At 36.3% G+C, this 25,944-nt stretch overlaps 5 protein-coding genes and 1 pseudogene across 7 annotated transcripts; 3 read left to right on the forward strand and 3 right to left on the reverse strand.

Moving 5' to 3' along the window:
- The first annotated feature begins 2,169 nt into the window (after positions 1-2,169).
- Positions 2,170-2,930, forward strand: LOC106375191 (annotated as a pseudogene).
- A 192-nt stretch (positions 2,931-3,122) lies between these two features.
- Positions 3,123-6,656, reverse strand: LOC106376846 (kinesin-like protein KIN-13B). 2 transcript variants are annotated; one of them, XM_048746216.1, is made up of 10 exons: positions 6,294-6,656; positions 5,925-6,116; positions 5,483-5,656; positions 5,308-5,409; positions 5,065-5,224; positions 4,813-4,972; positions 4,209-4,730; positions 3,798-4,134; positions 3,662-3,727; positions 3,123-3,579 (listed from the first exon to the last, which is right to left on the reverse strand). In XM_048746216.1, exons 1-10 carry the CDS (start codon positions 6,429-6,431, stop codon positions 3,397-3,399), a joined length of 2,034 nt encoding a protein of 677 aa, XP_048602173.1. In that variant the 5' UTR covers positions 6,432-6,656; the 3' UTR covers positions 3,123-3,396. The 2 variants fall into 2 exon arrangements, with proteins under 2 accessions (XP_048602173.1, XP_048602172.1); XM_048746215.1 differs by having other exon boundaries at positions 5,483-5,659.
- A 1,108-nt stretch (positions 6,657-7,764) lies between these two features.
- On the forward strand, positions 7,765-9,038 carry LOC106376844 (pyridoxal 5'-phosphate synthase-like subunit PDX1.2). The gene has a single exon (XM_013816970.3). It carries the CDS (start codon positions 7,927-7,929, stop codon positions 8,851-8,853), a length of 927 nt encoding a protein of 308 aa, XP_013672424.1. The 5' UTR covers positions 7,765-7,926; the 3' UTR covers positions 8,854-9,038.
- Positions 9,039-10,483: 1,445 nt separating this feature from the next.
- On the reverse strand, positions 10,484-12,031 carry LOC106376843 (F-box/kelch-repeat protein At3g16740-like). Of its 2 annotated transcripts, XM_013816969.3 has the most exons (2): positions 11,311-12,031; positions 10,484-11,232 (listed from the first exon to the last, which is right to left on the reverse strand). In XM_013816969.3, exons 1-2 carry the CDS (start codon positions 11,809-11,811, stop codon positions 10,690-10,692), a joined length of 1,044 nt encoding a protein of 347 aa, XP_013672423.1. In that variant the 5' UTR covers positions 11,812-12,031; the 3' UTR covers positions 10,484-10,689. The 2 variants fall into 2 exon arrangements, with proteins under 2 accessions (XP_013672423.1, XP_022550935.1); XM_022695214.2 differs by having other exon boundaries at positions 10,484-12,029.
- A 1,793-nt stretch (positions 12,032-13,824) lies between these two features.
- On the forward strand, positions 13,825-15,124 carry BNAC01G44270D (MD-2-related lipid-recognition protein ROSY1). Its single transcript, XM_013816971.3, has 4 exons — positions 13,825-14,303; positions 14,412-14,510; positions 14,614-14,810; positions 14,906-15,124. Exons 1-4 carry the CDS (start codon positions 14,192-14,194, stop codon positions 14,981-14,983), a joined length of 486 nt encoding a protein of 161 aa, XP_013672425.1. The 5' UTR covers positions 13,825-14,191; the 3' UTR covers positions 14,984-15,124.
- On the reverse strand, positions 15,092-18,854 carry LOC106376842 (G-type lectin S-receptor-like serine/threonine-protein kinase CES101). The gene is made up of 8 exons (XM_013816967.3): positions 17,428-18,854; positions 17,029-17,163; positions 16,885-16,941; positions 16,577-16,806; positions 16,298-16,508; positions 15,856-16,093; positions 15,615-15,768; positions 15,092-15,535 (listed from the first exon to the last, which is right to left on the reverse strand). Exons 1-8 carry the CDS (start codon positions 18,776-18,778, stop codon positions 15,221-15,223), a joined length of 2,691 nt encoding a protein of 896 aa, XP_013672421.1. The 5' UTR covers positions 18,779-18,854; the 3' UTR covers positions 15,092-15,220.
- Positions 18,855-25,944: the final 7,090 nt, after the last annotated feature.

The raw sequence follows: 25,944 nt of genomic DNA on the forward strand, positions 1-25,944 counted from the left end.
GAGTTGGCATCCCAGAAGAAGTTCAACACCGAGATTATGCAGAAGCTAGATTGTTTGATGTCTTCGAGTTCATCTTAGTTTATTTCGGCTTTTTAAAACTTTCGGAATGTTTTTTTTATTTGGGTTTGTATGAATTTTAAACTTTATGAATGTTTTTTTCCTATTTCGGTTTTGATGAATTTAAATTTTATAATATTATTAGTTTTAAATTTCTGATTTTTTAAATTCATTAATATCAAAAAATATATAAAAATGCAAAATTAATTTGAAAAAAATGGGTATATACCGACGGACAGTGGTCGTCGGAATATACCGACGGACATATATCCGTCGGAATTTACCGACGAACCTCATTCGTCGGAATTTACCGACGAACAACGACCGTCGGTATATTCCGACGACCGCTGTCCGTCGGTAAATTCCGACGAACGAGGTTCGTCGGAATGCACCGAGGAACGTTCTCCGTCGGTACGTAGTTTTTCCGATGAACTCTGGTCTCGTGTATCCGCATCGTAATATCGTCGGAAGTTCGTCAGAATGACGTTTCTCGGTATTCGTCAGAAAGTCGTCGGAAGTTCTGACGAAATTCCGACGAATTTTTTTTTTCCGACGAAACGATACCGACGGACGGGTTCGTCGGAAATTCGTCGGAATCGGTCTATTCCGACGAATTTCCGACGATTTCGGCCATCAGAATCCCCCTGTTTTCTTGTAGTGCATGCCATTAATATTAGCCACAATATACGTTTTTGAATATAATTCATTCTGGTTATAGAACTCCAATCTAGGAATCAAATTCGCAGAATTGCCATATAGGCTCAATACCGTCCTATTTCATATTTTTAAAGTGGTAGCAATATATATACAAGCTTTCCTAAAATAAAAAATATAAAAATACGTATTTTTGATCAAAATTGATTGATTTAAAATTTAATTTAGTTGACCATATTAACTCTTTGTTTCCTTTAATATTCCATGTGATTCGACGAGCAGGGAATAAGGTAAGTTCTCAAAATTTAATATTAATTTGAATTTCAAAAATTATGAGGACGATTAGTTATGCAAACATACCCTAGACCAGCGCATTGCATATATAAATACTAGGCCGTCTCTTTCTCAAAACAAAGTCCTCACCACCGTCTCCTTCTCAAAATTATGAATTTAATTTCTTTTTTATAATTTGTTTCTTTAGTATTTTATTGTTTTATTGTCTATGTTTTTTTTATTTTATATTCATAATTTATATTATGAAGACAATAATTCTATTGCTTATGTTTTGTTTTATCTTAAACTCATAATAAATTTATATAAGTTTTTGCTTACTTTCACAGTTTTTTAATTCAAATATATTTAAATTACACCGATAAATTAAGAAGTGTAGTTTTAAAGTTATAATCTTTTTAATCCATAATTCCGCGCAGGGCGCGGGTTATCACCTAGTAATTTAATTTAAGTATTTAACAATGGTTATATAGAACAAACATTTGCTACGAACAGCAAGTTATATATATTCATGAACAAATATGTTACTTGCACAGTTACAAAAAAACATATATATATATGTTACTTGCAAGTAGTCCGAATGAATCTGTCAAGTAGCCTGAAATGTACCATTCTTTACCTTGTTTAGGTTGAAAGTGTTAAATACTAAAATTAAAATGAACCTTCATGTTCAGTGGTTCGTCAGTCTCCAAATTGAACAATGGAATAAAGGAACTTGCTGTTTTGTTTGTGTATTTGCAATTATGATTAAAGTGTTCATAAAGTTAACTGGTCTTTATAGTTTGTAATTAGAAGAATCGAACAATGGACCTTACTTTATAGTTTGTTTGTCTGTTCGCGTAGTTCTAAGATAAGATGACTTATGAACACTTTAGAAGACTATGCATTGACTGCCTATTGAAATATGTGTTCCGAGTTTGTTCTCAAGCTTTCTTCTTCACCTTAACTTAACATGTGTTTGATGATATATAATTGTGTCAGATCCTGAGATGAATAATGGTTATTTGTCTCAGTCAAAAGCTGCAGAGATTAATAATGATTTATGAACACTTTAAAAGACTGTGTAATGAAATTATAAAAAAAAAACATATTACCGAGTTACATATAAATTTGGAGATTTTAGAACCCGTAATGCTAAGTCCATGAACATGTTATATTGACCCTTTTTGTGTTGCAGGGGTTTTCATGGAAGAAACAATAAAGGTTTGAGGAGCGCAAGAGAAGCAGTTGTTATATGTCTACACGTAACTTTAATGTTATAATCGTAGTCATTTAACTAATAGAAATATATTATATGCTTACCAATGATACATGTTGTAACTTTTAAATACACTTCTTATACACTAAAGATACATTCACAAATACTATGAAAATAAAGTAAGATAATAAGAAATATTTAATACTACATATAGGTTGATTTCAGTGACCACAAAGTATATATGGGAGAGAACACTGATCTGCCAACAAGAACATATCAGTTGCAGTGAAAGAGAGATGTTTCAAAAAACAAACAGTTTCTTCCACAGAACACTTCACAGTCTAAAGTCCATCATTCTCTGAGCAGGTAAGAAACTCCACTGACCAAAATCCAACTTCTCATGCATATTTTGTAGATCAAACTCTCTCGATGGAGACAATATCTTCGCGAGTTTCCTCAACATATGGGAGTCTGATCTCAAAAACAGCAACGGAGGCTCACTAAAGCTGAGCAGAAGCACGAACAAGAGAAGAAAACAGAAGCTTGCTCTTCGCGTTCGCCAAGAGACTGCAATAGAATGGAGAAGAAGATTAAAAAGATGTATGTGACTGAGACGGGAGATATAGAGAAAGCCCTTGACGTTGAAGAGGCACTTTATTACTATTCTCGTCTTAGAAGTCAGGTGTATCTCAATATCGTTGGCAAATTCTTCAATGATCTGTACGCCTGATTAAAACACTCCCGGAGACATTAGTCTTTTTTTTTTTTTCTTTCAGATTCTTGATTTGTTCTTGGTTTATTACAAGTCATTTTTCTCTTGTAAGTTTGAATCATGCTTGTGCGTACCAACACTATTTGACAGTGAATCATTTGCCAGTTCCAAGAACTTGTGGAGCACTCTTCTCACAGTTACTAGAACATATAATACAAGGCAAGCTCATTAATATCACAAAAGTAAATATTATTATTACATAGGTATTTAATCCATTACAATAATCTGATCCAATTCAAAATGCAGCAGCATCAGAATGCATATATAAGAAACTCTGTAATCATACTCTTCCATGTAGGGTTCTCAGTAAGCTGTAAATAAATAAACTTCTGATCTCCATTCGAAGCCAGCAGAGGGGGCACCAATGCAAAACCTTAGATGAGGTCGATAAAAGGAGGACCAGTCTATACTCGAGGAGGAGGGGTCAGTACCCAGTGGTAGTAGAGACCAATACCTTGTGCTCCCTAAGGCGCTTCTGGAAATGAGCAAGACGGTTCTGCAGTTGGAGTATACCTGCAGCCTTCTGAGAGAGAATTGTGTTCAGTCTCGAAATGTAACCATCTAGATGGTTTCCAGGCTGGTCTGCTTCCACCAGCAGATTCATCTCCTGCACATGTGATCCCAAAAAGGGATTAAAAGAGAGAATCGAAACCAGAGGCTTGGCAAAAAAAATCTGAGAAGAATCATACCTCTTTCACTATGTTCATGGTATCCTCAACTTGTTTACGGTGTGCATTCACAAGGTCTTCTTCTTCCTGTTAAAATGGTTCTTGAGTCGAGGCTCATAAAAACATACGATTCTTTTTTTGAAGGAGAATGAGTTACCTGCAGAAGTGCATTTAGATTGTCATCGGAGCTTGACTTCTTCATATCAGGCCTTGGCATGTCTCTTGACTTCATTGGAATATTAGGTTTCTGGATTCTCTCCTGTGCATAGGAAACCTCTGGCTTCACGTTTTTCTTCCACATTTGCTTCTCTTGCTCGTAATCCGATGCATCAAACTCATCGTTCTCTTCATTCCACATCTCATTCACGTCATCCTCATAGTTGGAAGGAGCAGGAAGTGCGGTAGATAAAGGAACCTTTGTAGACTCCCTTAGGTTTAACGTTGAAGAAGACACATCTTTCTTAGAGCCGTTTCCCTTCGAGAGACTCTTAACCCTACAGTTCCTCACATTTAACGGGATACACATATGACAACAAAAAAAGAAAGAAAGAAAAGTAAAAAACCAAACCTGTCAGCGTATCTTAAGGTGTTAAGAGTGTGCTCACACGATCCAGAGCTCGGAGATATGCAAGATATCATCACAGTACGAGAGTTCCCCATGAAAGAGTCCCTGAGAACTTCAGTCAACTTACTCCCTCTAAAAGGGATGTGACCTTGATCATTATCCAAAGCTCTAATACACTCTTTTAACGCCAGCAAGCTCTTATTGATCTCTGCTCCTTCCAATCTCGTCTGCTTGTCATTGTCCGTTGTGTCTGCACCTCGTTCACTTCCAGCAAGATCGATGAAAGAAAGCTTGCCAACGAGGCGAGGGGGCTTTGACTGATTCCCCTCAGCTGATTTTTTAATAGCGAGCTGAAGGATAGCGTGAGAGCGAGAGGATTCTTCGTTTGCGCCAGTGGTTCCAGTACTTCTCGTCGCGCTTCCTCTCTCGATAAGCTCCACGATAGCATCTGTGTCGGAGACTCTGTACTCTTGCAAACCGACGATGCACACTTGCTGCTTACCGTCCTCTCTCATGCACAGCTTCCTATTAAAAGGTAAAGAAAAGTTTTTGTTTTCTTTCAGTTACATTTAATAGGCGTAACGGTGAAGATGAGATAACAACTTACTTCCTCTCGCTGAGGAGATCATAAAGCTTTCCTCCGTAGATTTCGAAGAAGCTGACGAACAGCTGAAACCCTTGGTTTCTGTACGTGTGGTGCATCAACCTTAGGATATCCCTTGAAGCCTTAAGAGGCAAAGGCTTCATTGTATAGGTTTTGCCACTACCTGAGAGGGCAAACGTAAAAGGTAGATGGTTCACATTCAGAATTATACAAATTCTAGAAAATGGGTTTAGTTTCACAGAGACTACTTATTACCTGTCTGCCCATATGCAAAGCAAGTGGCTTTGATGCGCTGGAAAATTAATGGCACAACAGGCTCCACTGTCTCACGATAGACCTCATCATTTGATACTTCCTCATCTAACACAGCATCAAACACAAACTCATGCTTTTCAACATAAGCTGTCAAGTCAACCTACAATGATAAAAGTTAGAGATCAGTCTTAGTGTCTTGCTACAGAGAGGACTTTGTGCGTACTCAAACCATCAGTAACTAACCTTGACTTTGGTTTCGTGAACTGTTAAGCAATTGGAATGTGTGTCAATAATGTCTTCCTCGTTTTTTACCGACTCCTTTTTGTTAAGTGGTCTCTTGCGCACCTGTTGAGGAAATTATTAGTACTTGCTAAAGACAGGGTAGGATTGAACAGAAGTGAATAGGAAGGCGACGTACAACAACTTTGATCTTTGCAACAGCATTCATCTTTTCTTTCTCAGCTGCCAAGTTATCAGCCAACGCACGGCTACGGTTAGGCTGCTGCTTGTTGTAAGCCTCAAAGTCATCAAAGCTTTGGCTTTGACTAGGATTGAACATTGACGGTCCATCTAACTGGCTAGAAACTGGAATCTGCTGATAAAAATAATAAGTTAGAAGATTACAGCAAGACCAAAAGCAATGAAGTTCACACCATTCATCTTATCTTAAACAGAGAATCAAACAATCAGATGGTGTCATATGAATCATTGACTTATGGATACCAAATTGGTAAAGAATAAATCAGAATTTGTTTTACTAAAAATAGTTTGATGAAGTAAAGAGAGCTGTGCAATGAGTCCACTCTATCAACAAGCAATAAATTTTATGGATGCACAGCATTTAATCATAAAACACCTACCTCAGGAAGAAGCTCAGTATCAAAAGAATGAAGATCCAAGAGGCCGGGACTAAACTCAGATTCATCATTGTTCCTTCGTTGGCTCGATGGACGAGAACCGTATTGAGGAGTAGTTGGTTCTCCAAAGAAGTCGTTTCTCTGAGCATTCTGGTATCCTCTTGCTCCTTGTCCACCACCATAGTATCCATAATCCTGTGTGTACAAGTCACTCAACACCATTAAATTCAAAACTTGAATAACATCAAACACACAAAACAACTTCGACTAGCAATCAAAACCACCAGATCGAGAATCTGCATTTAAAAGATCAAGAAACCTCGCGGGCTAATAGATCTTCTTAGAAAACGATAGAAAGTTCGAAGCTTTTACATTGGGGGATGGCTGAAAGTGCGGGAGACCAGTGGATTGGAGCCATCTGCCATTGGAGGAAGACATGTCGAGAGGGTTATCGGAGAGCTGCCTCTGGTGGTGAACCGCCGCCGCGCCAGATCTCTGTCTCCCGTTCATCGCCGCCGGGGAATCGAATATCAGTTCTTGTCTCTTAGCTCGAATCGGAGATCCTTTTGATCGGATCTCTCTGTGACCAAAGTTTTGCTCTTTTATCTCTCTCTCTCTCTCTGTCTCGACAAGACGAGGATGAAGTTCAAATTAAAGCTTAGAGTAGGAGAGGAGGCATTGGTCGCTGTTTCTTTCTCTCTCTCTTTCAAACGCTCCCTTAAACTCGGTTTCTAAAATGTCATTTCAATTCTTATATTATAATTATTAAATGAGATTTGTGGACCAGTTCATATGGTTTACATATAATAGATATTTTGGATTTTACATTATATGAATCTTGTTACTAATTTCCTATTTAGAGTTGGTTAATAATATTAATTATGTTTGCTTTTTTATTAGGATTTTGTCAACTTTATTACTAGTGCGCTGCTGGTATTTAATCCAAAATGGTCTGAATCATGGTTATCAAATTTGAAAAATCAAATACAAATGCAATTTAAATAACTTTTGCTGTTCCCTAGCTTCATCTCATTTCACCAAGCTGATCTACAACATATGCCGCATAATAAATGTGTATCCATGCAAAATAAACCAAGTGGTTTGGAATTAAATATTTTAACATTGAATCTGGTTATTTTCATAAAGGAAATTCAGCTAAGATGATTGATAATCGGTTTATCTAAGTTTGAATAAATGATATTAACCTATGTAGGTATTTATTTTATTATTTTATTCTTCCTTCTTATGTTTTAGAGTTACATTATCGACGATTAAAATATAAAATAACTTTTTGTTTCACTTTATATCTTCTCATCTTGAATTTTCTTTCATCTAAATATTAGAATGTTCACTTAATTAAATGTACAAAACTTTAGAAAATAAAAATTAAAACACTTTATATGGTAGTTGAGTAGCAGAGAGAGAGTGAGATTGAAGGAATTTAGGTAAATTCACGTTCTTGATCATTATTGATTTGATTGAAAACAGTACAAAATTAAATAAAAAGGAAACAACAACTTTCAAACACGTGAGGAGTAGTACTAAACGACGCCGTGTAGATCGTGACAATTTAGAAACACGTGATGGCCCACTAAGTAAGACAGTTGTTGTTGGACTGAACTCGCGCTCCCTTCATTTTGTAATGTTCGTGCTTTGTTCTCTGACTCGGGTCCCACGTCATAAAATATCTTTGGACGAAAGCGTAAATACACACAAGATAACGCCACGTGTTTTCTTCATATCGAACGGCTCTAAATAAAAGGACTACGACAAGAAAAGTCGTCTACTTGGGTCATCCTTTCATGGAGGCCCACTAAGCTTCTCTCTTCCTCAATACGACTTCGTTTTGAAACTAACACTCGGACTCTTCTCCCTCCCGATCTAAAACTTCGACAGTCTCGGAAGCTTCCAGACAAAACCACACTCTTCGTCTCCGTCCTCTATATCTCTCCTCACTGTCAACTCATCTTCCTCATTCTTCATCTTACAATCTTTCAATCAGAAAATGGCGGATCATGACCAAGGCGCCGTGACTCTCTACAGCGGCACAGCCATCACCGACGCCGCCAAGAAAAACCATCCCTTCTCCGTCAAAGTCGGCTTAGCTCAAGTCCTCCGCGGCGGCGCCGTCGTTGAAGTCTCCTCCGTAAACCAAGCCAAGATCGCCGAGTCCGCCGGCGCATGCGCCGTCCTCATCTCGGATCCGCCCCGATCCCCAGCCACCGCCGGCGTCCAGCGCATGCCGGATCCAGCCCTCGTCAAAGAAGTGAAACGCGCGGTGTCCGTCCCCGTGATGGCACGCGCGCGCGTCGGTCATTTCGTGGAAGCTCAGATCCTGGAGCATCTCGCCGTTGACTACATCGACGAGAGCGAGATCATCTCGGTTGCAGACGAAGGTAACTTCATCAACAAGCATAACTTCCGATCTCCGTTCATATGCGGGTGCCGCGACACCGGTGAGGCCTTGAGGAGGATCAGAGAAGGAGCCGCGATGATTCGGATCCAAGGAGATGTTACAAGAACAGGGAACGTTGCGGAGACTGTGAGGAACGTTAGGAGAGTGATGGGTGACGTTAGGGTTCTGAACAACATGGATGACGATGAGGTTTTCGCGTTTGCGAAGAAGTTGTCTGCGCCGTACGATCTCGTGGCGCAGACGAAGCAGATGGGGAGGGTTCCGGTTGTGCAGTTTGCGTCTGGTGGGATCACGACTCCTGCTGATGCGGCTTTGATGATGCAGTTGGGGTGTGATGGGGTTTTTGTGGGTTGTGAGGTTTTTGAGGGGACGGATCCGTTTAAGAGAGTGAGGAGTATTGTTCAGGCTGTTCAGCATTATAATGATCCTCATGTGTTGGCTGAGATGAGCTCTGGGCTGGAGAGTGCGATGGAGAGCTTGAGTGTGAGTGGTGACAGGATTCAAGGAAGTGTTTGATGAAAAGGTTGAAGGTTGGGAACATGTGGGAGTTTGAAAAAGTTGTAATCTTTTCTGTTTTGTCTCGATATATCGTTTGTGTTTGTGTTAATGCTGGTGCAAAATGATGTCTTCTTTTGTTTAATCCAAGCTTTGAAACATGGTGTTAATTGTTATTACCCAAAATATAAACAGACTCTTTATTAGATCGCTTTTGTGATGCCTTGTTCTTGTTTGCATCAACACAGAAGAACAAGATGATACGCAGTAATCGCTTCATTGTTCAATGGATCAAAGCTAGGGCTAGTAAGAAGAACGAATCTTTACCTTGTCTTCGTCCTTTTTCTTATGCAGTAACTTCATATCGTGCTACACTCGGAACAAATTGTGAGAAGTGATGACGACCAATTTGAGTTCAACTCTTTCTTGCTAAATTTACACACAAAAAAAGCCAGAAAATTAAATAACTGTGAGTAAGCTTCACCTTGCTAAATAAGACAGTTGCTCTTCTACTACACTCCTAATTTGATCCTAGCTGCTATCATTTTAACCGCAGTGATTGGCCTCATTGATTATCAAGCAGCTTACAAGCTATGGAAAGTTGACAAATTCGAATTCTTCACTTGCATGTGTTCTTTCTTTGGTGTTCTCTTAGTGTCTGTACCTCTTGGCCTAGCAATAGCAGTGAGTACACAACTATATATTCTTCATGGTTCTACTAATTCTCAAGTTGTGTGTCATCTAAGTTTTGGTACCTTTTTGTGAAGGTGGGAGTTTCAGTTCTCAAGATCTTGTTGCATGTAACCCGGCCAAACACTGTAGAATTTGGAAACATCCAATGGACTCAGATATATCAGTCTTAGAAGATACAGAGAAGCTGATAAGTATGAGAGGATGAGGTGGCAATTGCACGTGAGCACTAACAGATCACATGGGGATGGGGCTGAGCTGGCTACTCTCCTACTTGCTGCTTACTCTTTCTATTTAAGCTGTATTTTGGTAGAGAGAGAGAGAGAGAGGTTATCCAGAGTTTGAGTGAATAATCAGAGAGGAGAGTGATGTAGAGAGATTAGAGAGATGGATTTGTGATTAGGTTTCTCTTGTAAAATCAGTATTTCTATCAATACAATCAGTACTTCTCTTTAGATCATTGTTTTTACATCTACTCGTAACAGAAGCTTCAAGAATCCCTGGTTTCTTGATTCTTGCTGTTGAATCTCCAATATACTTTGCCAAATAACTTCCTGATATGGTTGTGTGTTTGTTGTTCTTACGGAAGTGAGTTTATGGTTCTGTAGGATCGTGAGATGGACCAGGGAAGAGGAAGGTCGGATAAAAGAATACAATGGCAGTACTTAAAAATGCATCATTCTTGACATGACAGGTAACTTATGTTCTCATCTGAGCTATGTTCATGAGTTTTTTGGACTCATCTTATTTACTTTATGTCTTTTTATATTTTGAATTGTTTCAGCTGTGTCTTCCATAGACACAAGTGGGATTGAAGCGGTGTTTGAACTTAGGAGAAGGCTGGAGAAGTAATCACTTCAGGTTAGACCTCTAACTCTACCAAACATTCATCCACAGGTAAGCCGCGCTTCCGGAGTGAAAGCAGAATAGTGTATCAATGTACTTTCATCTTAACAATGTATTATCAGAAGAATTGAGTTGTTTTAAAAGAAGAGTACCAAACAAGAACAAAAGCGACGCAGTTACCAGGAATCCAACTTTAAACTACAAACCATCAAAAAATATTACAAATTTAAATAACCCAAAGTGTCAAACAAAAGAGGACGACAACAAGTTGATAAGATTTAAGATGGTGTGTTCCTTCAGGTTGCCTGGTGGCGCAGCTTGCTAGAATTTCACCAAGGTTGGAAGATAAGAGCACACAAGTGGCCAGCACTTCATGGGTGCAAAATCACCGAGATCGACTGATTTGAAGTATCCATTTTCACCAAGAACGTAAGCCATATTACGAATAGTGAAAGGATGACCTCTAGTCGTATCAATAACCACAACGGCCTTGTTCTTCTCATCAACAAAGAAACTTCCAGCGAAACAATGAAACTGAAAACCGATTAGTGGTTTCATAACAACCGATAAGAACACCTTGTTCCACGACACTGCATTGGGACCAACCTTGCTACTAATCCAAACCTTCAAGGTGTATGCAGGTGCACATTCTTGAAACAGGACAGCAAGCTGCTCTTCTCTAACGCTAGATAGAGTCAATGTATCTCCATAGCGACCGCGGAAAGGCAGACGCAGACGCGGTCCAAAACTCTCTGTTGTAAAGTTGAAACAGAGTAAAAAAACTCTTCCTATTTCGCCTGGTGCAAGTTTGTTTTCGGCAAACCAGTAAGTATTGCCCTTGAGAGACAAGCCGCGGTAAAAATGCTGTATCATCCAGTCTGGATTGAAATCAACAACCTTCCAAGAACTAGAGTTTAAATTGAAGATTTCAAACTCACATACTTGGCGCTTTAAGTTGCGGTCGTAGTCATCCACAAATCTCAAGACTTTGAGCGGGTAGTTGTTCTTCTTCTCGTATCCGAGAGCATACCTGTCACATCTGTGGTAAGAATCTCTGGGGTTGATCCACCTTGCTTGTCCAGTAAAAGGGTTCCAAACAACAAGCCTAGTTCCGTCTTTGGTAACGCATAACAACAAACCTTGGCAGTGAAAGACATTAATTATGTCGACTCCAGCGTCGTGGAGTTTACCTATAGGCTCTATAGATGGAGATGGATTGTGGAGGTTGACGCTCATCAAGTAAACCTTGTATTCGAGTATCATCACCACCTGAAACTCCTTCCTCTTTGCTGCTTCACCATTGTACTTTCTTGTAAAGCTCCAATATTTTGATAAAGTGTTGTTCCATCTTTTGCAGGTGAATCGAGCTCTTCTCAGAGATGTCATCGGAAGCTTACAGAGCACCTCCTCCACCATATCCCTTGGGAGATCCGATATCATCATCGCCGCTATTGTTTCAACTTTCCAGATCCCTACCTCTAATCCTCTATCCTTCCTTCTCTCCCGACTCCATCTATCTATTTATTCCGACCAAAAGGCCTAAACATGAATAAGATATGGCCTAGTTGACACCTCTAGCCCAAGGGCTGCTCAGATTCTGAGTTTTCAGTTCAGTTCAGACACGACTGTTGTTACGTGTTCCGGATTTTCGGGTCAACCGAACCCCAGACTCTCGGTTTTCTACTGAAATCAACCAAAATATATACTTAAAAAAAAAGAGACCAAAATAGATTTAAATATTTTATCAAAATAATCTAGTCATTAGGGTTTAAAATTAAATAGTGGCGATTAGAATTTAAGTTTTAGGATTTAGGGTATAGAGTTTAGGGTTTAGAATTGAAGAGCGGTGTTTTGGGGATAGGATTTCATATTTTGAAAAATATTTTTTTAAAAAGAATTTCAAAATAAAAAATACTATTTTGGTCATTTTAGTTTTTGAAGTTTATTTTTGCGACAAAAACTTAAAAATCTCTATTTGAGAAAATTGTCTTTTAATATTTATCTGGTTAAATTGTATTTGGGGTTACTTTCATAATTTCGGCTAAACTTAAATAAACCTATTTATTACAATTAGAAAATCATGTTTAACACTAAATCCCGGTCGTCATCATCAAAACTACAAAACCTAACATCTTTCTTTTGTTTTATATGTTTCCAGTATGGGTGTTCAATCCGGATATCCGTTCGGTTTCGGTTCGATTTTTTCGGTATTTCGGTTAATAAAATATAACTACTATTCTAAATCCATATTTAATTCGGTTCGGTTCGGTTTATATACCGTCGGTTTTCGGTTTATTCGGTTTTATACCAAAACATAATTATTTAGTTTGAGATCACATTATATAAATTTTAGAGTCATATTGTCATTACAGTCATTTATTAAAAATATATTATATTTTCAAATAAAAGAACAAAAAAAAATAAAAACGCTTATACCTTCGGATGAAATAATCAAATCTAGAACTAAAATCAAAGCTCGAAATTTTGAAAATAAAAATAAAAAACAAAAGAGAAGTATGAGAGAAAAGTTTTTCCACTCTTCCATATTTAGTGTTCATCAAAGTCATGGTTCTTCGAATGAAACTTTGTTCGTTTATAAATAAAAAAAAAGTTGCGAAGAATTTTTTCTAGTTATTATCCATCAAATTCATAACCTTCACTTCAATTTAATCAATGCTAAAAGAAAGCAAAATGATTAAAAGAATAAGGCTAAGAAAATAAGAAACCTCAGTTGCGATGAATTGTTATTTAATTATATTTTAAGTGTTTTTCAAATTAAGATTCTTTATTACAATAAAAAAAATATGGTAATAATTATTAACAAAAGAATAACTTATATAAAAAATAAATTTTCATGTGACGTTAAAAAATATGTATATATTTACATGTTTCTACTTTTGATCGGTTTTGTTCGGTTTATTCGGTTTAATTAGTTATAAACCTAACCATATCCAAATCCTACGGTTTTTATAAAATTATATCCATTCGGTTTATATGGTATATACCAAAACCACACCATATTGTCTATTTTGGTTCGGTTCGGTTCGGTACGGTTTTACCATATTGTACATGCCCAGTTTCCAGGTTGCTTCTGTCATGATGCTACTGTTAAATGCTTTTTTTTTTAAATATATACTTTTATTAATCTTTCCGGGCATCCAATTTCGATTACAAGCTCGTTTTCACCAAAATGGTTTAAGTCAAAATGCATCAACACAGAAGAACAAGATGATACGCAGCAATCACTTCGTTGTTCAATGGATCAAAGCTAGGGTTAGAAAGAAGAACGAATCTTTACCTTGTTTTCATCCTTCTTCTTATGCAGTAACTCCATATCGTGCTACACTCGGAATAAAATGTGAGAAGTGATGACGAGCAATTTGAGTTAAACTCTTTCTTGCTAAATTTACACACAAAAAAAGCCAGAAAATTAAATAACTGTGAGTAAGCTTCACCTTGCTAAATAAGACAGTTACTTTGGTTTGGTTGAAGTTAAAAGGAAAAACTCCGAAAAAGTAATCATGGTAACTTGGGCGTTCATATAATTTGGTTTTGTTGTTCTATTATATTGGGTCGATAATTTAATGTTGCTTGTCAATTAGCTTTGTCAACCCAATATTTTAAAAATTCTCCCGTATAACGTTTCTGGATGTAGTAATTAGTTTATCACAAGGTTGACAAAAAATAATAATTAGTTTGTCACAATCTTATAATCCACACTAAGTATTAAATAGTAGCTAGGCATAAAAGCATAAGAACTCATACTGTAAATATATTTATCTCTCTAGATCGAGAAAGCCATCGAGGAGTTCATATCATATCCATGGCGATATCTCACGCCCTGCAGCCTTTGCTTCATTTTCACCTCCTTGTGTCACTCTTTGTCTTACCAGTTGCTTTGGCCGCCTCTGTCAGCGACTTCCGAATCTGCCAGAGTAAATATCCATTAATTTGTTGCATGTACTGATAAAGAAGGCAGTAACGTTGATTGGTTGAAGTTAAACGAAAATAATCATTGTAACTTTTTGTTGTTGTTGTTACAGATTCTCAGCAGTCTCCCATTAAAGTCAACGCTGTGGAGGTCTCTCCATACCCATTTACGAGTGGCACTAACGCAAACTTTACCATAACCGGTTTTACAAGTAATCGATTCCCTTGTTTTGTTTAAATTAAAAAAAGTATATTTAACTTGATAAATAGTTTCAATTTTGCTTTTCTTGATAAACAATCTTGGTGTGAACACAGGCCAAGAATTACCTAATGATGCAGAAGTAAGTGTAGGACTCACTTCTGATGGGAGACTCGGCACGGGGTCACTTGTAACCACTTTAAAACGTTACTCCCTCTGCGATATAACAACGTCATGCCCTGTTGCACCTGGCTCCATTGTGCTCACTTTCTCAAACATATTCATTCCACAAGACTTACTACAACTCATAGGAGTAAGCATTCTCTTTTACACTATTAATTAACAAACTAGATTTACTATATCCGATGATCTAACGAGACCCTTTTTGTTGTTTGTTGCAACCTTTAGAAAGGATACTATGTTCTTGTCCGGAGACTCGAGATGAATAATTCATATGAGCCCATGATGTGCATCATGCTCAATTGAACTACTAAGGCGTACGTCTCTGTGTTTCAAGTTTTATTTCTCTCTCGTTACTATTTGTATTGGAACCTTACGTACTTACTGTCTGCATTGTCTTTTGCCAATATATAAAGTTTATAAACAAGGGTTAAGAAACCACACCCTTAACTCTGTTTTAATTTGGGGTTGATTAAATACTGTATGATCAGTCTTAACAAGAGACTCAAATGCGATCATTTTTATTTTTATTCCACCACCAGCTCACCTTGCTTCCATCACCGTGATGGTAACCCTATTATCCGATCCATTTCTTGGCTCCGGTAGCTCAAGCTCCATCTCCGGCGAGCTTCTCCGAGGACCATCATAGAAAGCTGGCTCTTTGGGTAAAGAAAGAGCATTATTGCCGTATATCATGGACACAACATCTAACATGCTTGGTCTATCCTCTGCGTTTTCTTGCACACACAAGAGCGCAACTTGAACGCATCTCAACATTTGAGGGTTGTCAAGGGCAGAATCTCCCAAAGACTGATCTATCACCTCGCCAATTCTGTTTTCTTTAAACAGATTCCACGCCTGAAACAAAAAAAAACTGAGTTTCGACAAGGTCCAAAGATGCTAACAATGGAACAAGAAGAGCGAGTTTAGCTATTACATGAACTATGAGATTCAGAGGCCCTTCTGAGTCATGGTGAAAGCTATTGTTCTTCCTTCCACAAATGATTTCAAGCATCAGAACCCCAAAGCTGAACACATCTGACTTAGCTGAGAATAGTCCTTCTCTGAAGTACTCTGGAGACATATAGCCACTATACATGTATATATTAACAACTAGAAATTCAAGTTAAATATGAACAGAGAATCTTCTCCTTGTATCTAGTCACTCTTTTACTTACAATGTGCCAGCAACTCGTCTGGTGTTGGCTCTTGATTCTTGAGCTCCAAATATCCTAGCCATACCAAAATCAGATATTTTGGGATTCATATCCTCGTCCAGCAAAATGTTGCTGGCTTTGATGTCTCTGTGTATCACTTTCAGTCTAGAGTACTTGTGAAGGTACAACAGCCCTTGAATGATCCCTTCCATGATCCTGAACCGCAGCGCCCAATCTAGAACATTTTTCCTCAAAGGGTCTACATAAAGTCGAAAACAGGTAGTGTTGTGAACAAACGCGAATCAAGCACGAAGAAAGCAAGAATATTGAAGGAAAACACTTGTTTTAAGGTTTAAAAATAAAATTTAACTACTAAAGTGCACAGAAATTTAAACCATTTCAAGAACCAACATGTAGTCAGAAATGTTTTTACGGACTCTTAGATTTTATAAAGAAAACTCACCAAAGAGGAAGTAGTCAAGGCTCTTGTTGGGCATGTACTCATAAATCAACATCTTCTCATCCTTCTCGACGCAGCATCCTAACAACTTCACAAGATTTGTATGTTGAAGTTTTGCAATAAGCATAGCTTCATTTTTGAACTCCACCAAACCTTGCCCTGATGCTATAGATAGTCTCTTGATAGCCACTTCTTCCCAATGTATTAACCTCCCCTTCAAGAAAGTAGCCAAAGCATCAAAATCTGAGTTGATATCAGAATCTGAAGAACATTTTATAGTACCTTATATACAGGACCAAAACCTCCTTCACCGAGCTTGTTTGCATCAGAGAAGTAATCTGTTGCCAAGGCTACACTTTCAAAGCTAAAAATCTGAAGCTCATTATCATTCTTCCTTGCACTTCTCCTGTGCCGGCCTCTCCTATCAATTCCCAATTCACGTAGGAGCATTTCTTGGTCTATTGTTGAACCAACCCTCATTGTTTGAAGCCTACTCCATATGTAAACAGTGACTAAACAAAACAACAAGACTCTTAGTTTTCACAAGAACAAACATGCTTATACTAAAGTTAATCAGCTAAAAGCATTACTTTGTGGAATGACTTTTCTCCATAAAAAGTTGAACATTCGGCGAAATAAGACAGTTACTGGATCAAACAAAAAAAGAAACAAAACTGATGTTAGTAAAGAACAAGATTGATAACAAAGTGTTGGAGTGATTCTAATATTCTCACATTTTATTTTATATTTCCTGAAAACAAGATAGATGATAAAACAGACCACAGATATCATTAGGAACACTGATACCACAACAACAAGCCAAGTTGCCGCTTTTTCGATCTCTTGGACTCTCTCAACCGGTGGCAGAGCTAGGAAAAATTGTCAAAGGGGTCAATTCATAATTAACATATATCATAAAGGTCAATTAACTAAATTTTACATTATTTTCCCAGTTTTTCAAAGAAATATACATGTAAAAAAAAAATTATTCATAAATTCACATGGGTCAACTGACCCACATGGTAACAAGGTGGCTCTGCCACTGCTCTCAACTCCTGTATTCAAGAAAACTTATAGTGTCCAACAGGTTTGCTGCATCTACTTTTGAAACATATAAAATGTAGATTGTTTACCTTTTACACGAATATGTATAGTTATTGGACTATGAGAAGACGTCATGTTGCCGGTAAGATCAATGGTAGGGTCAGTATTCCAGATTTGGCAGCCCGTACCATCCATACGCGTTGAAGCATAAGCAACACAAGAGCAGTTTTGGAGACATTTTACACAGCAATCGTATGAACTTAACTTCCCACCAGTCTCATTAAGTACAAATCCATTGCCTGATACAGAAGACACTGCATCTCTGAATGTATAACCAAAGCTGGAACAAAAAGTCTTTCCTGATGTCATCTCTTTAAAATTGTAATTAGACGACGACCGCATACAGTCCCAGAACTCGGATACAGGCTCCGGGAATACGTAACTTGCACGCAAACAAACGCTGGAATGTTTACGGTAACAACCAACTTCAAGATCTTCACCAAATACAAAGGGAGAACAACGGACATGATCTTTTCTTCCATTAATCCAGTTAAATTGCAAAGTTCCCTTTTCATTTATCACTAACCGAGGAAATGTTGTTCCATCATGCCTCTCATTAGCTGAATACATAAAATAAGGAAATGCTGTTCCATCGTGCCTCTCAATATTAGCTGAATACATAAAATATTCTTCATTCTCTGTGGAAACAAAGGAGAAGAAGAAACCGTTCTGGTTCAGTTTCTCCAAGGAGAACTGACCCTTAAACCATAGCCCACTTCCCCAGTACATTTTTCCACGCCACAAGATGGTCAAACGGTTTGTAATATTAGCATCCATACCAAAGACAAAAGATCCAGAAGCAGGTGAATCAGCACCTAGCCATGATCTCAGCATCCATCTCTTCCCGGTCTTGGCACTGAAACCTATTTTCATCCCAGGAAGAAGTGTATCCGTTGGATAATCAAAACTTTGCCACAAAATTTGCTTCACTGATCCATCTGAAGCCATCTCCTGGAGCTGGAGGTTACCGGAGTCCAACAGCTTCAGGGTTGTGTTTCTTGTGGTTTCTGTAGAGCTTAGATCAATCAGGCTTGATGCTCCTGTTAAGATCTTCAATCTTCCGAGTGAGTCAACTGTGAGGCTTCCAGAGCGTCCTGGGATTGGATTGTCACGGTTGGCAATCCAGACAGGTTTGTCCTGGGAAGCATCATAGTTGCTGTTGTCATTAAGATACAGACTGTCGTACCAGATTCCAAGATAATAGTTTCTTGAATTCTTGATGTTGAAGAACTTGAGCCTGAAGATATTGAAAGCTGAAACGAGCTCTTGCCCATCTTTCAAGTACTGCCCCTGGAGCAGAGTATCTGTTTCACAGCATGATTGTTCTATCAATAGAGATAGAGTAAAGAAAGTGAGAAAGATGCTATTTGACCACCACATAGTTTCGAGAATTTAGAGCTTGTGAGATGGATAATTTGGCAATAGATATCTCAAAACTGGTCTCTCATATGCAATGTAAGTTATTGATTGAGGTTAAAGTCTAACTCACAAGTCCAAGTCCACGCTGGTGAAAGCCAAATTTGAAGTCCTTGTCTGTTGAAATATTCAAAGCTAAAGATGTTATTACATGACTAATAAGCTGTATAGTGGCTGTGATAATTGATAACGTGCGATTTGAGTTTTGACTCTTTCTTTTCTAAGTTTTACCTTTCAACATGTTACTATTGATTTTGTTGTGATAATCTTAAAGGAATGGTTAATAAGTGGTTAGTGATGATGACGTTTGATAGTAGTATTTTTACGGGCAATTTTGTTATTCAAATTGTGATATAAAGTAGTTTTGTGTATATTAATCATACTAAACTGATCAAATTTTACAAAAATATTCATTAACAAACACGACTAATGCGACATATATGTATTTTCCAAACTTTGAGGAACAAACAAAGATAATTTAGAAATAATTTAACATAAATACTACATCAGCCCTCAAAGAAACTTAATCACTTCATCAACATGCAAGGATTATGTATTTTAATTGTTACACTTATGTTATGTTTTTTCCAAACAATCTTAAATTAACTTTTGAATGAAATATATAATTCAGAATATATTTACATGTGATGGGTATAATTTTATAGTATAATAGTATGTAACCTATGCGAAAAAATAAATCATCTAACTAAAAATCTTCAGTAACTTAAAAATGTAATTATATTGTTTAGAAAATGAATTACATTTTTTTACCATTTTTGGAAAATAGTATTATTTTTTTACAGTCAAAATGAATTTATGATATGAATTTTCTGTAATAAAAAAGATTGCACTACTAATCAAGAAAAACAATTGCACTACTAACTCAGAAATATGAATGCTATTTGTACCGAAAACAATAAATTATTAGTAGCAGCAAACTCTACTAATAATATCATATAGAAGAATTATTGAAGTAATAAAATATATTTTCCTTATATATATATTAATGTTTTTTTCTTACAGAAGAATTCAAATGATGAAATTTAATAAATTGCGATTCAAATTTTAGAGACTGTTAATTTAAAAACATTACATATTTATTTAAATGTCAAAACATTATATTTTTTAAAGATTGGAGAGGAAGATTATTGTTTAGTTAAAAATCAATTAAAATAAATGTTGTACATGTTAGAATGGCATAAGATACATGAGAACAACATCTACAAACTTCTTCAAACACAGACATGTAGAAGAAGAGATAAACCTCTCCTCAACTTACATCTCGCATTATCCTTCTTTGTTTCCTCTACTTCCATTGGAACTTTGGCCTCTAGAGTCAGACGAAGAACACTAAAAAGATACATATTTTGTTTTTCTTCTAATGAGTAGTCCGCTTGAGTATTGCATTTTCATCATTCTTTTCTCCACCATCTGCATCTTAGGACTTCTCTACTCTTTGTTTTCCACTTATTCTCTTTGGTCTATTGATAATATTCAGATTTCTTGACCTAGCTAGAAGAAGTTAGAGTTAGAAAGTTACACTATTGGTGTTACAACTATTGATAATATTCAGATTTCTGCAGCCTTTATTAGTGTTAATTAGAAAGTTACAACTATGTGAGAACCACCGTAGAAAACTGTAGAGCAAGCTTCTTTCCTTGGTAATATTGTAAGTGACATTTGGTGGAATATAAAGAGTGGCGGCCACATAGTTGAAGGGGGCTTGGAGCTAGGTCTCAACAGACTTGGAAGGATACCTTTACTGGTGGTGTTAGTAAGAAAGTATGTCCTCTATCTTGGCTACCCATTGTCTTCTCTCGTCAATATAAGTGAGATTCCTCCAAATCTACTGCAAGTAAAGTACAATAGGTTTACACCAAGCTTACTATATATAGAGCTCAATGACATAGAGAACTCAATGGTCCCAATTTCTTATTTGTAAATTGTAAGGTCGAAAAGATTGTCTCATTATTCCTTCTGGGGTCATACTACATATTTTCAGTGCCACACCATATGTTGTGGTTACACTGCTGCTCTACCAGATAAACAAATAATTAACTGAGGAAACTTGTATGGCCACAACGTTGATGTTTGTCCTAAATGTAACATGGACTTTATCAGGAAACAGAAATCGTCACTAATGTTCTTGGGGGACTTTCTCAGGAAACAGCATGGACTTGTATGGCCACAACGTTAATGTTAGTTAGTGAGGGAAACGGTTAATATATAGATGCGCCAAAAAACTCTTTAGATACTAATGTTCTTGAAAAATATCACTCCATGCAAACGGTTCATGGTTTCTAATAACACATATATAGACAGAGTTACCTTACGTCTGGCTTTGAAACTCTTCCACCTCTTCCCAATTCGTAGAACCTGGACTGAACACACATTAAAAGCTTTAATTACCAAAAAAATTTGTACCCAGGAGAAAAAGAGTAGGATGTGAAGAACCTCTTACCGATTTCAGAAGCATTCATTAATTTAGCATCTTGTTTGACACCTTCGGATTCAGCATTTTTATTATAACCTACAATGTGGAGAAGTTTCTTCTCTAAGCCTCAGGAAGCCATTCCTGAATCTCAGCCAGTGTATCCAATATTTATTATCTGCATGCACGGAAGCAGGAAAAACCTAACTGGAGATACACGTAACAATTGTTTTGTTGCACAGGTAGTCACGCTATTGCCGAAACCTAAATACCAACCTGCTCTCTTCCTTGCTCCATGATTGCTTTCTGAAAAGTATGCTCACTATCTCCCGTTTCAATCACGCTATCCACTGTCTACACACAAGAAAGGATCATCATGGACCCAATACTAATACCAAATCTATAGATTTAAACTGAGAAAAGCAGAGGTTGAAGTCCTTGTCTTTCATCTGCTTGTTGACCAGTAGCTACCATTGTCAAGAAGTAGAACAACACCCAAAAATATCAAATAGTATATATCCGAAATCATTACTTGGAATAGTTGAGTCGTTAGACAGATTCCCTATTCAAAACCTTGAAAACACACACCTCTCTAAAACTTCTCTGTATTCTGCTGAATGTTACGCCTCGGAGTCTGCAGTGAACAATTTTGAAAGATTATGATAACTTTCTTAGATGGTTTTTTTTGATTTCGAGAATTTGTAGAACTACTTAAAACTTACTTGGAATCAAGAGATTATAAAAACATCACTTGGTTGCCTAAATTCCCTCGGATGGCTTTCTTATCCAAGTAGAGCAGTTGTTGCCAAAGAGTCTTGACGAAATGATCAACTTTTTGTGGCCAAAGAGACTTATAAAAACAAAATCAGTTTGTAGGTACCAGCTCTGGAGCTCCCTTTTCTTACTCGGTTCCAGTCTCCATTACCATTGTTATATGTCGATTCTCTGTTCTTGAAGCTCTAGCAGCTAAAAACATTGCTTCTTCTTTCTTAACGTTTTTTAAAATACATAAAATTACAACATGAAAAACAGAGCTTAAAACCATACCAATATAACAGAGAATTACTTAATGTGTATCTCAGCAACATATTTGCAACAATACAAATATATTTGCAACATATTCTATAATATTACTTCACACTCTATCTTATGAAAATTATTATTGAGAGATGATTACAAATGATTCAAAGTCACGGCTCGGTTCCATTGCTACGCCCGGATTTTTTCCTATAATATTATTTCATTGAATTAAACTTGCGTATTTTAACTAATTTGTATGAGAGAATGATGAAATAAATATTTCCTATAATATTATCTCAGATAGCTCGGATAATTTCAGAATTTTGGATAAAACATATTCATGTAGTTCAGTCTTATCAAGAAATTATGATAGTAGAATATTTTGGATAAAGAGTAGATAAACCGTATTTTGGATATATAGTTAGGTTTATAAATAGTATATTTAGAATATTTTGTTTTAAAAAAATAACATTTTAGGAATATAAAATATAGTTTGGATTGTTCGATTCTCAGTTTGGTTCTGATTTGGTTTCACCTTTTGTGTTCTAAAAATATAAAAATCGTTCAAATATTTTTTGACTTGGCTTTGGTTTCATTTTTTTGTTTGGTTTCATTTCTTTTGCTCGGTATAAATTCAGTTTTGATTATTGATTTATATGCTAAGGCTTAAATGTTTTTGTACAGTATGTTTTGTAGTAGATAATTAACTAATTTAAAATTATTTTAATTATAATTTTATAAATAAAATAGTAAATCCATTCTCATATTAAAATCGTTACAAATATTTACTTATATATTCCTATTGTATTTGATAAATAACTATTTAAAATTATTTTGTTATAGATTGTATAAATAAAATATTTAAACTGTTATGGTTAATTAGAATGGCATGTCTTATATTTAATTAATAACTAATGTAAACATATTTTAATGATAAGTTTCCCCTAAGTTTTGTATATAAAATATTAAAAATGTTATCATATTAAAATTGTTGCAAATATCCATTTATATACTCCCATTGTATTTGATAAATAACTGATTTACACTAAATTTTAATCATAGATTTTATAAACACAATATTAAAACTGTTATGGTTAACTAATATGATAAAAGGCAAAATCTTACTAAGTTTTCATTATTGTGTTAATATTTCTAAAATTGATTGTTTTGAATAAACAATTAAATATTGGTTAGTACAATAGAATCTCTTGGCGTTAATATATGGTCTAATATATGGTCTGGTCGAATATGACATGTGAAAATTAATGTTAGTGCAAAAATTAATAGTTATATTTATGTGTGGAGTAGTATTAGTTTTTTTTTTAATCTCAAAACCAACAGATATTACAGCAGACTCAAATTGAATAATTTCATTACTGAAAAAGCTAGTTAACTTCAATGAAAAATAACTACTTGACTACAATGAAAAAATAAGATTAGATCGGATTGAGCTATAGCATCAGATAGCTACCATAGTACTCTGCAACCACCATTTACCAAAAAATTTAAAAGTACAGACCAGAGAGCAACCGACTCATTTCCCATCAATAAACTCCTTTCCTGTGATGATTTTGGCTTAATCACCATCTTAGAGTGTTTTTAACTTGATAGAATGAATGAAACTGAAAGCTTTATAAACCCATCCAGAACCATAAATGAGCCCTCAAAAAGACCAACTGCATAGTTTGATAAAACATGCCAAATGACCATAACCTAGAGTAGACCTTAACGCGACAACTCCGATAACTTACATACTGAGAGATACATAAACCACTTCAGAACTATATTATTCTGAGCAACTATAATACATGTATGTTTCATTCTAAAACAACAACCCATAACCATGGCCGACCTCGTATGATTCCTTGGAGAACCCAGACTCGTACTGAAACATTCAAACACCATTTGGGTTCAACCAGAGTACAATCCTGATACATTGAAACATCTACATCATTCTTTCCCAAAAATAGCCAGATCCAAACGCTAAAGCTCATGGATTTTGATCTTGTGTCAAAGAAACCCAACCTTCATGACTTCTAGCAATTAAACGTGTACCTTTCTTGTTCCTGTAGTGAACTCTGAATGTTTCTGTAACATACTTTCAGTAGCCCTGCTACTATCATCGCCAAAACATAATACAATATATAAAACTTTGAAAGCAATCTGAACCTAGAAAATGAAGAACACAAACTTTCACCCCCCCAACTTGAAAAATACCTTATAACATCTTATATTCAAATAAACTATGAATAGCAACGTAAAAGGTACCTTAAAGGCTTAAACCATGAACTGGAAAAACAAAGTTCATCATATCTGATGATAGAGGAAGAAGCACAAAGTTCATCCATGCAATAACTATTTTAGAATTGATGATACAATATGTTAGGCCAAGTCTGAATGAAATATGTTTGATTAGAGGAAAAAGCACAAACTTTTGCAGATAGTTGCGACCTCCGGCTTGGCCGTTTCTGGCAAAGACAGAGTGTGAAGACCTCTGTTTAAAAATTGTGCAAGTGGTGGCGGAGGAGAGATTCCGAAAACCGTATACAGACCTTCGAGAATAACCAAATCCTGCGAAGATCAAATCCCCAATTTCTTAATAATGAGACAATAAAAAAGAGTCAAAATGTAAAACCAAGGTTTGAAAATCCAATCAAAACCTTTCTGGATCCAAATATCAAACTATGAAAACTTCCTTGATGGTTATATGGCAGAACTTTAATAATACATGAATCCATAGTAAGATGACCTGAAAATCGAAATCAAGTAGCCTCTTGATCGCTTTCATCATCTTTCTTAGATATTGTAGTTCCACAAAGAGAAGACCTTTATATCCATTGAATGGTGTTTTTTTACCTGTATCACTCATTCCTTTAGAAACAGCCGTTTTTGATTCTTGATGTTATTTTCTTTGATCGATTTATAGAAAGAAGACAAATCTGGAGCCCGACGTTACAGATGAGAATTGGAGAAGTTAGAAACACATAGAAGGGAAGAAGAAGAGACATGCTAGGGCGACAAAGCTGGAGTGATGTGGCATCATACTGATCTTTAATTGGCTGGTTTTTATTGCCGACGTGGAGGGTCTCTCTGATCAGCTTATCCCCTTTTAGTTATTGTATGATGATCACAAAGGCCAAAAGTCCATGCTGGTGGGATCCAAATTTGTAAATCGTCCATTAAAATATTCAAGCTATAGAATCACTAAGGTAAACAACAATATTCTGTATGTCAACCTACACATCTACCTATTAATAATACAATGGTTAGCCATTAGATGCAAACATCTAATGGTTATTACTTTATAAGAGAAATATTTTTATACATGCTTCACACTGCAGGATTAGCAAGTTGTAGTAAAAACAATTTCGTTTAATTATCTAATGAGAAGTATTAAACAAATCATTCATCACTCCCTTAAGACCAGATTAGATCCGTGAAATCAAACATAACCACCATAACACAACACCCAAAAAAAAACATCTGTCTTTCCACATCTCCACTCCGTTCTTCAAGTTTTATTTTCACACGCTCTATTGGATCTATGCGGTTCAGGGATCAACAAACAACATCAAATGTGTTCGAAGACTTTTGTTATGAACTGATCAAAGATCTTTCAGAAAATCTTTTCAGGGTGAAGAAGATCTCAAGATGGAGACTGATGTGGAGAAAGATAATG

This window comes from Brassica napus, chromosome C1 (assembly GCF_020379485.1).
Source record: "Brassica napus cultivar Da-Ae chromosome C1, Da-Ae, whole genome shotgun sequence".
Classification (NCBI taxonomy): Eukaryota; Viridiplantae; Streptophyta; class Magnoliopsida; order Brassicales; family Brassicaceae; genus Brassica; species Brassica napus.

Excerpts from the sequence above, each read along its gene's own strand:
- LOC106376846 (XM_048746215.1), bottom strand. The coding sequence starts at position 6,431 with ATGAACGGGAGACAGAGATCTGGCGCGGCGGCGGTTCACCACCAGAGG. Across the intron at positions 5,410-5,482 it reads TTGCAAAGATCAAAGTTGTT|GTGCGCAAGAGACCACTTAA; the intron begins GTACGTCGCCTT and ends TTTCCTCAACAG. Across the intron at positions 3,580-3,661 it reads CCATGAACATAGTGAAAGAG|GAGATGAATCTGCTGGTGGA; the intron begins GTATGATTCTTC and ends TCACATGTGCAG.
- LOC106376844 (XM_013816970.3), top strand. The coding sequence starts at position 7,927 with ATGGCGGATCATGACCAAGGCGCCGTGACTCTCTACAGCGGCACAGCC.
- LOC106376843 (XM_022695214.2), bottom strand. The coding sequence starts at position 11,811 with ATGATGATATCGGATCTCCCAAGGGATATGGTGGAGGAGGTGCTCTGT.
- BNAC01G44270D (XM_013816971.3), top strand. The coding sequence starts at position 14,192 with ATGGCGATATCTCACGCCCTGCAGCCTTTGCTTCATTTTCACCTCCTT. Across the intron at positions 14,304-14,411 it reads CGACTTCCGAATCTGCCAGA|ATTCTCAGCAGTCTCCCATT; the intron begins GTAAATATCCAT and ends TTGTTGTTACAG. Across the intron at positions 14,811-14,905 it reads ACTTACTACAACTCATAGGA|AAAGGATACTATGTTCTTGT; the intron begins GTAAGCATTCTC and ends TGCAACCTTTAG.
- LOC106376842 (XM_013816967.3), bottom strand. The coding sequence starts at position 18,778 with ATGTGGTGGTCAAATAGCATCTTTCTCACTTTCTTTACTCTATCTCTA. Across the intron at positions 16,942-17,028 it reads CAGGAAATATAAAATAAAAT|TAACTGTCTTATTTCGCCGA; the intron begins GTGAGAATATTA and ends TGTTTGATCCAG. Across the intron at positions 15,536-15,614 it reads CTCTGAATCTCATAGTTCAT|GCGTGGAATCTGTTTAAAGA; the intron begins GTAATAGCTAAA and ends TTTTTGTTTCAG.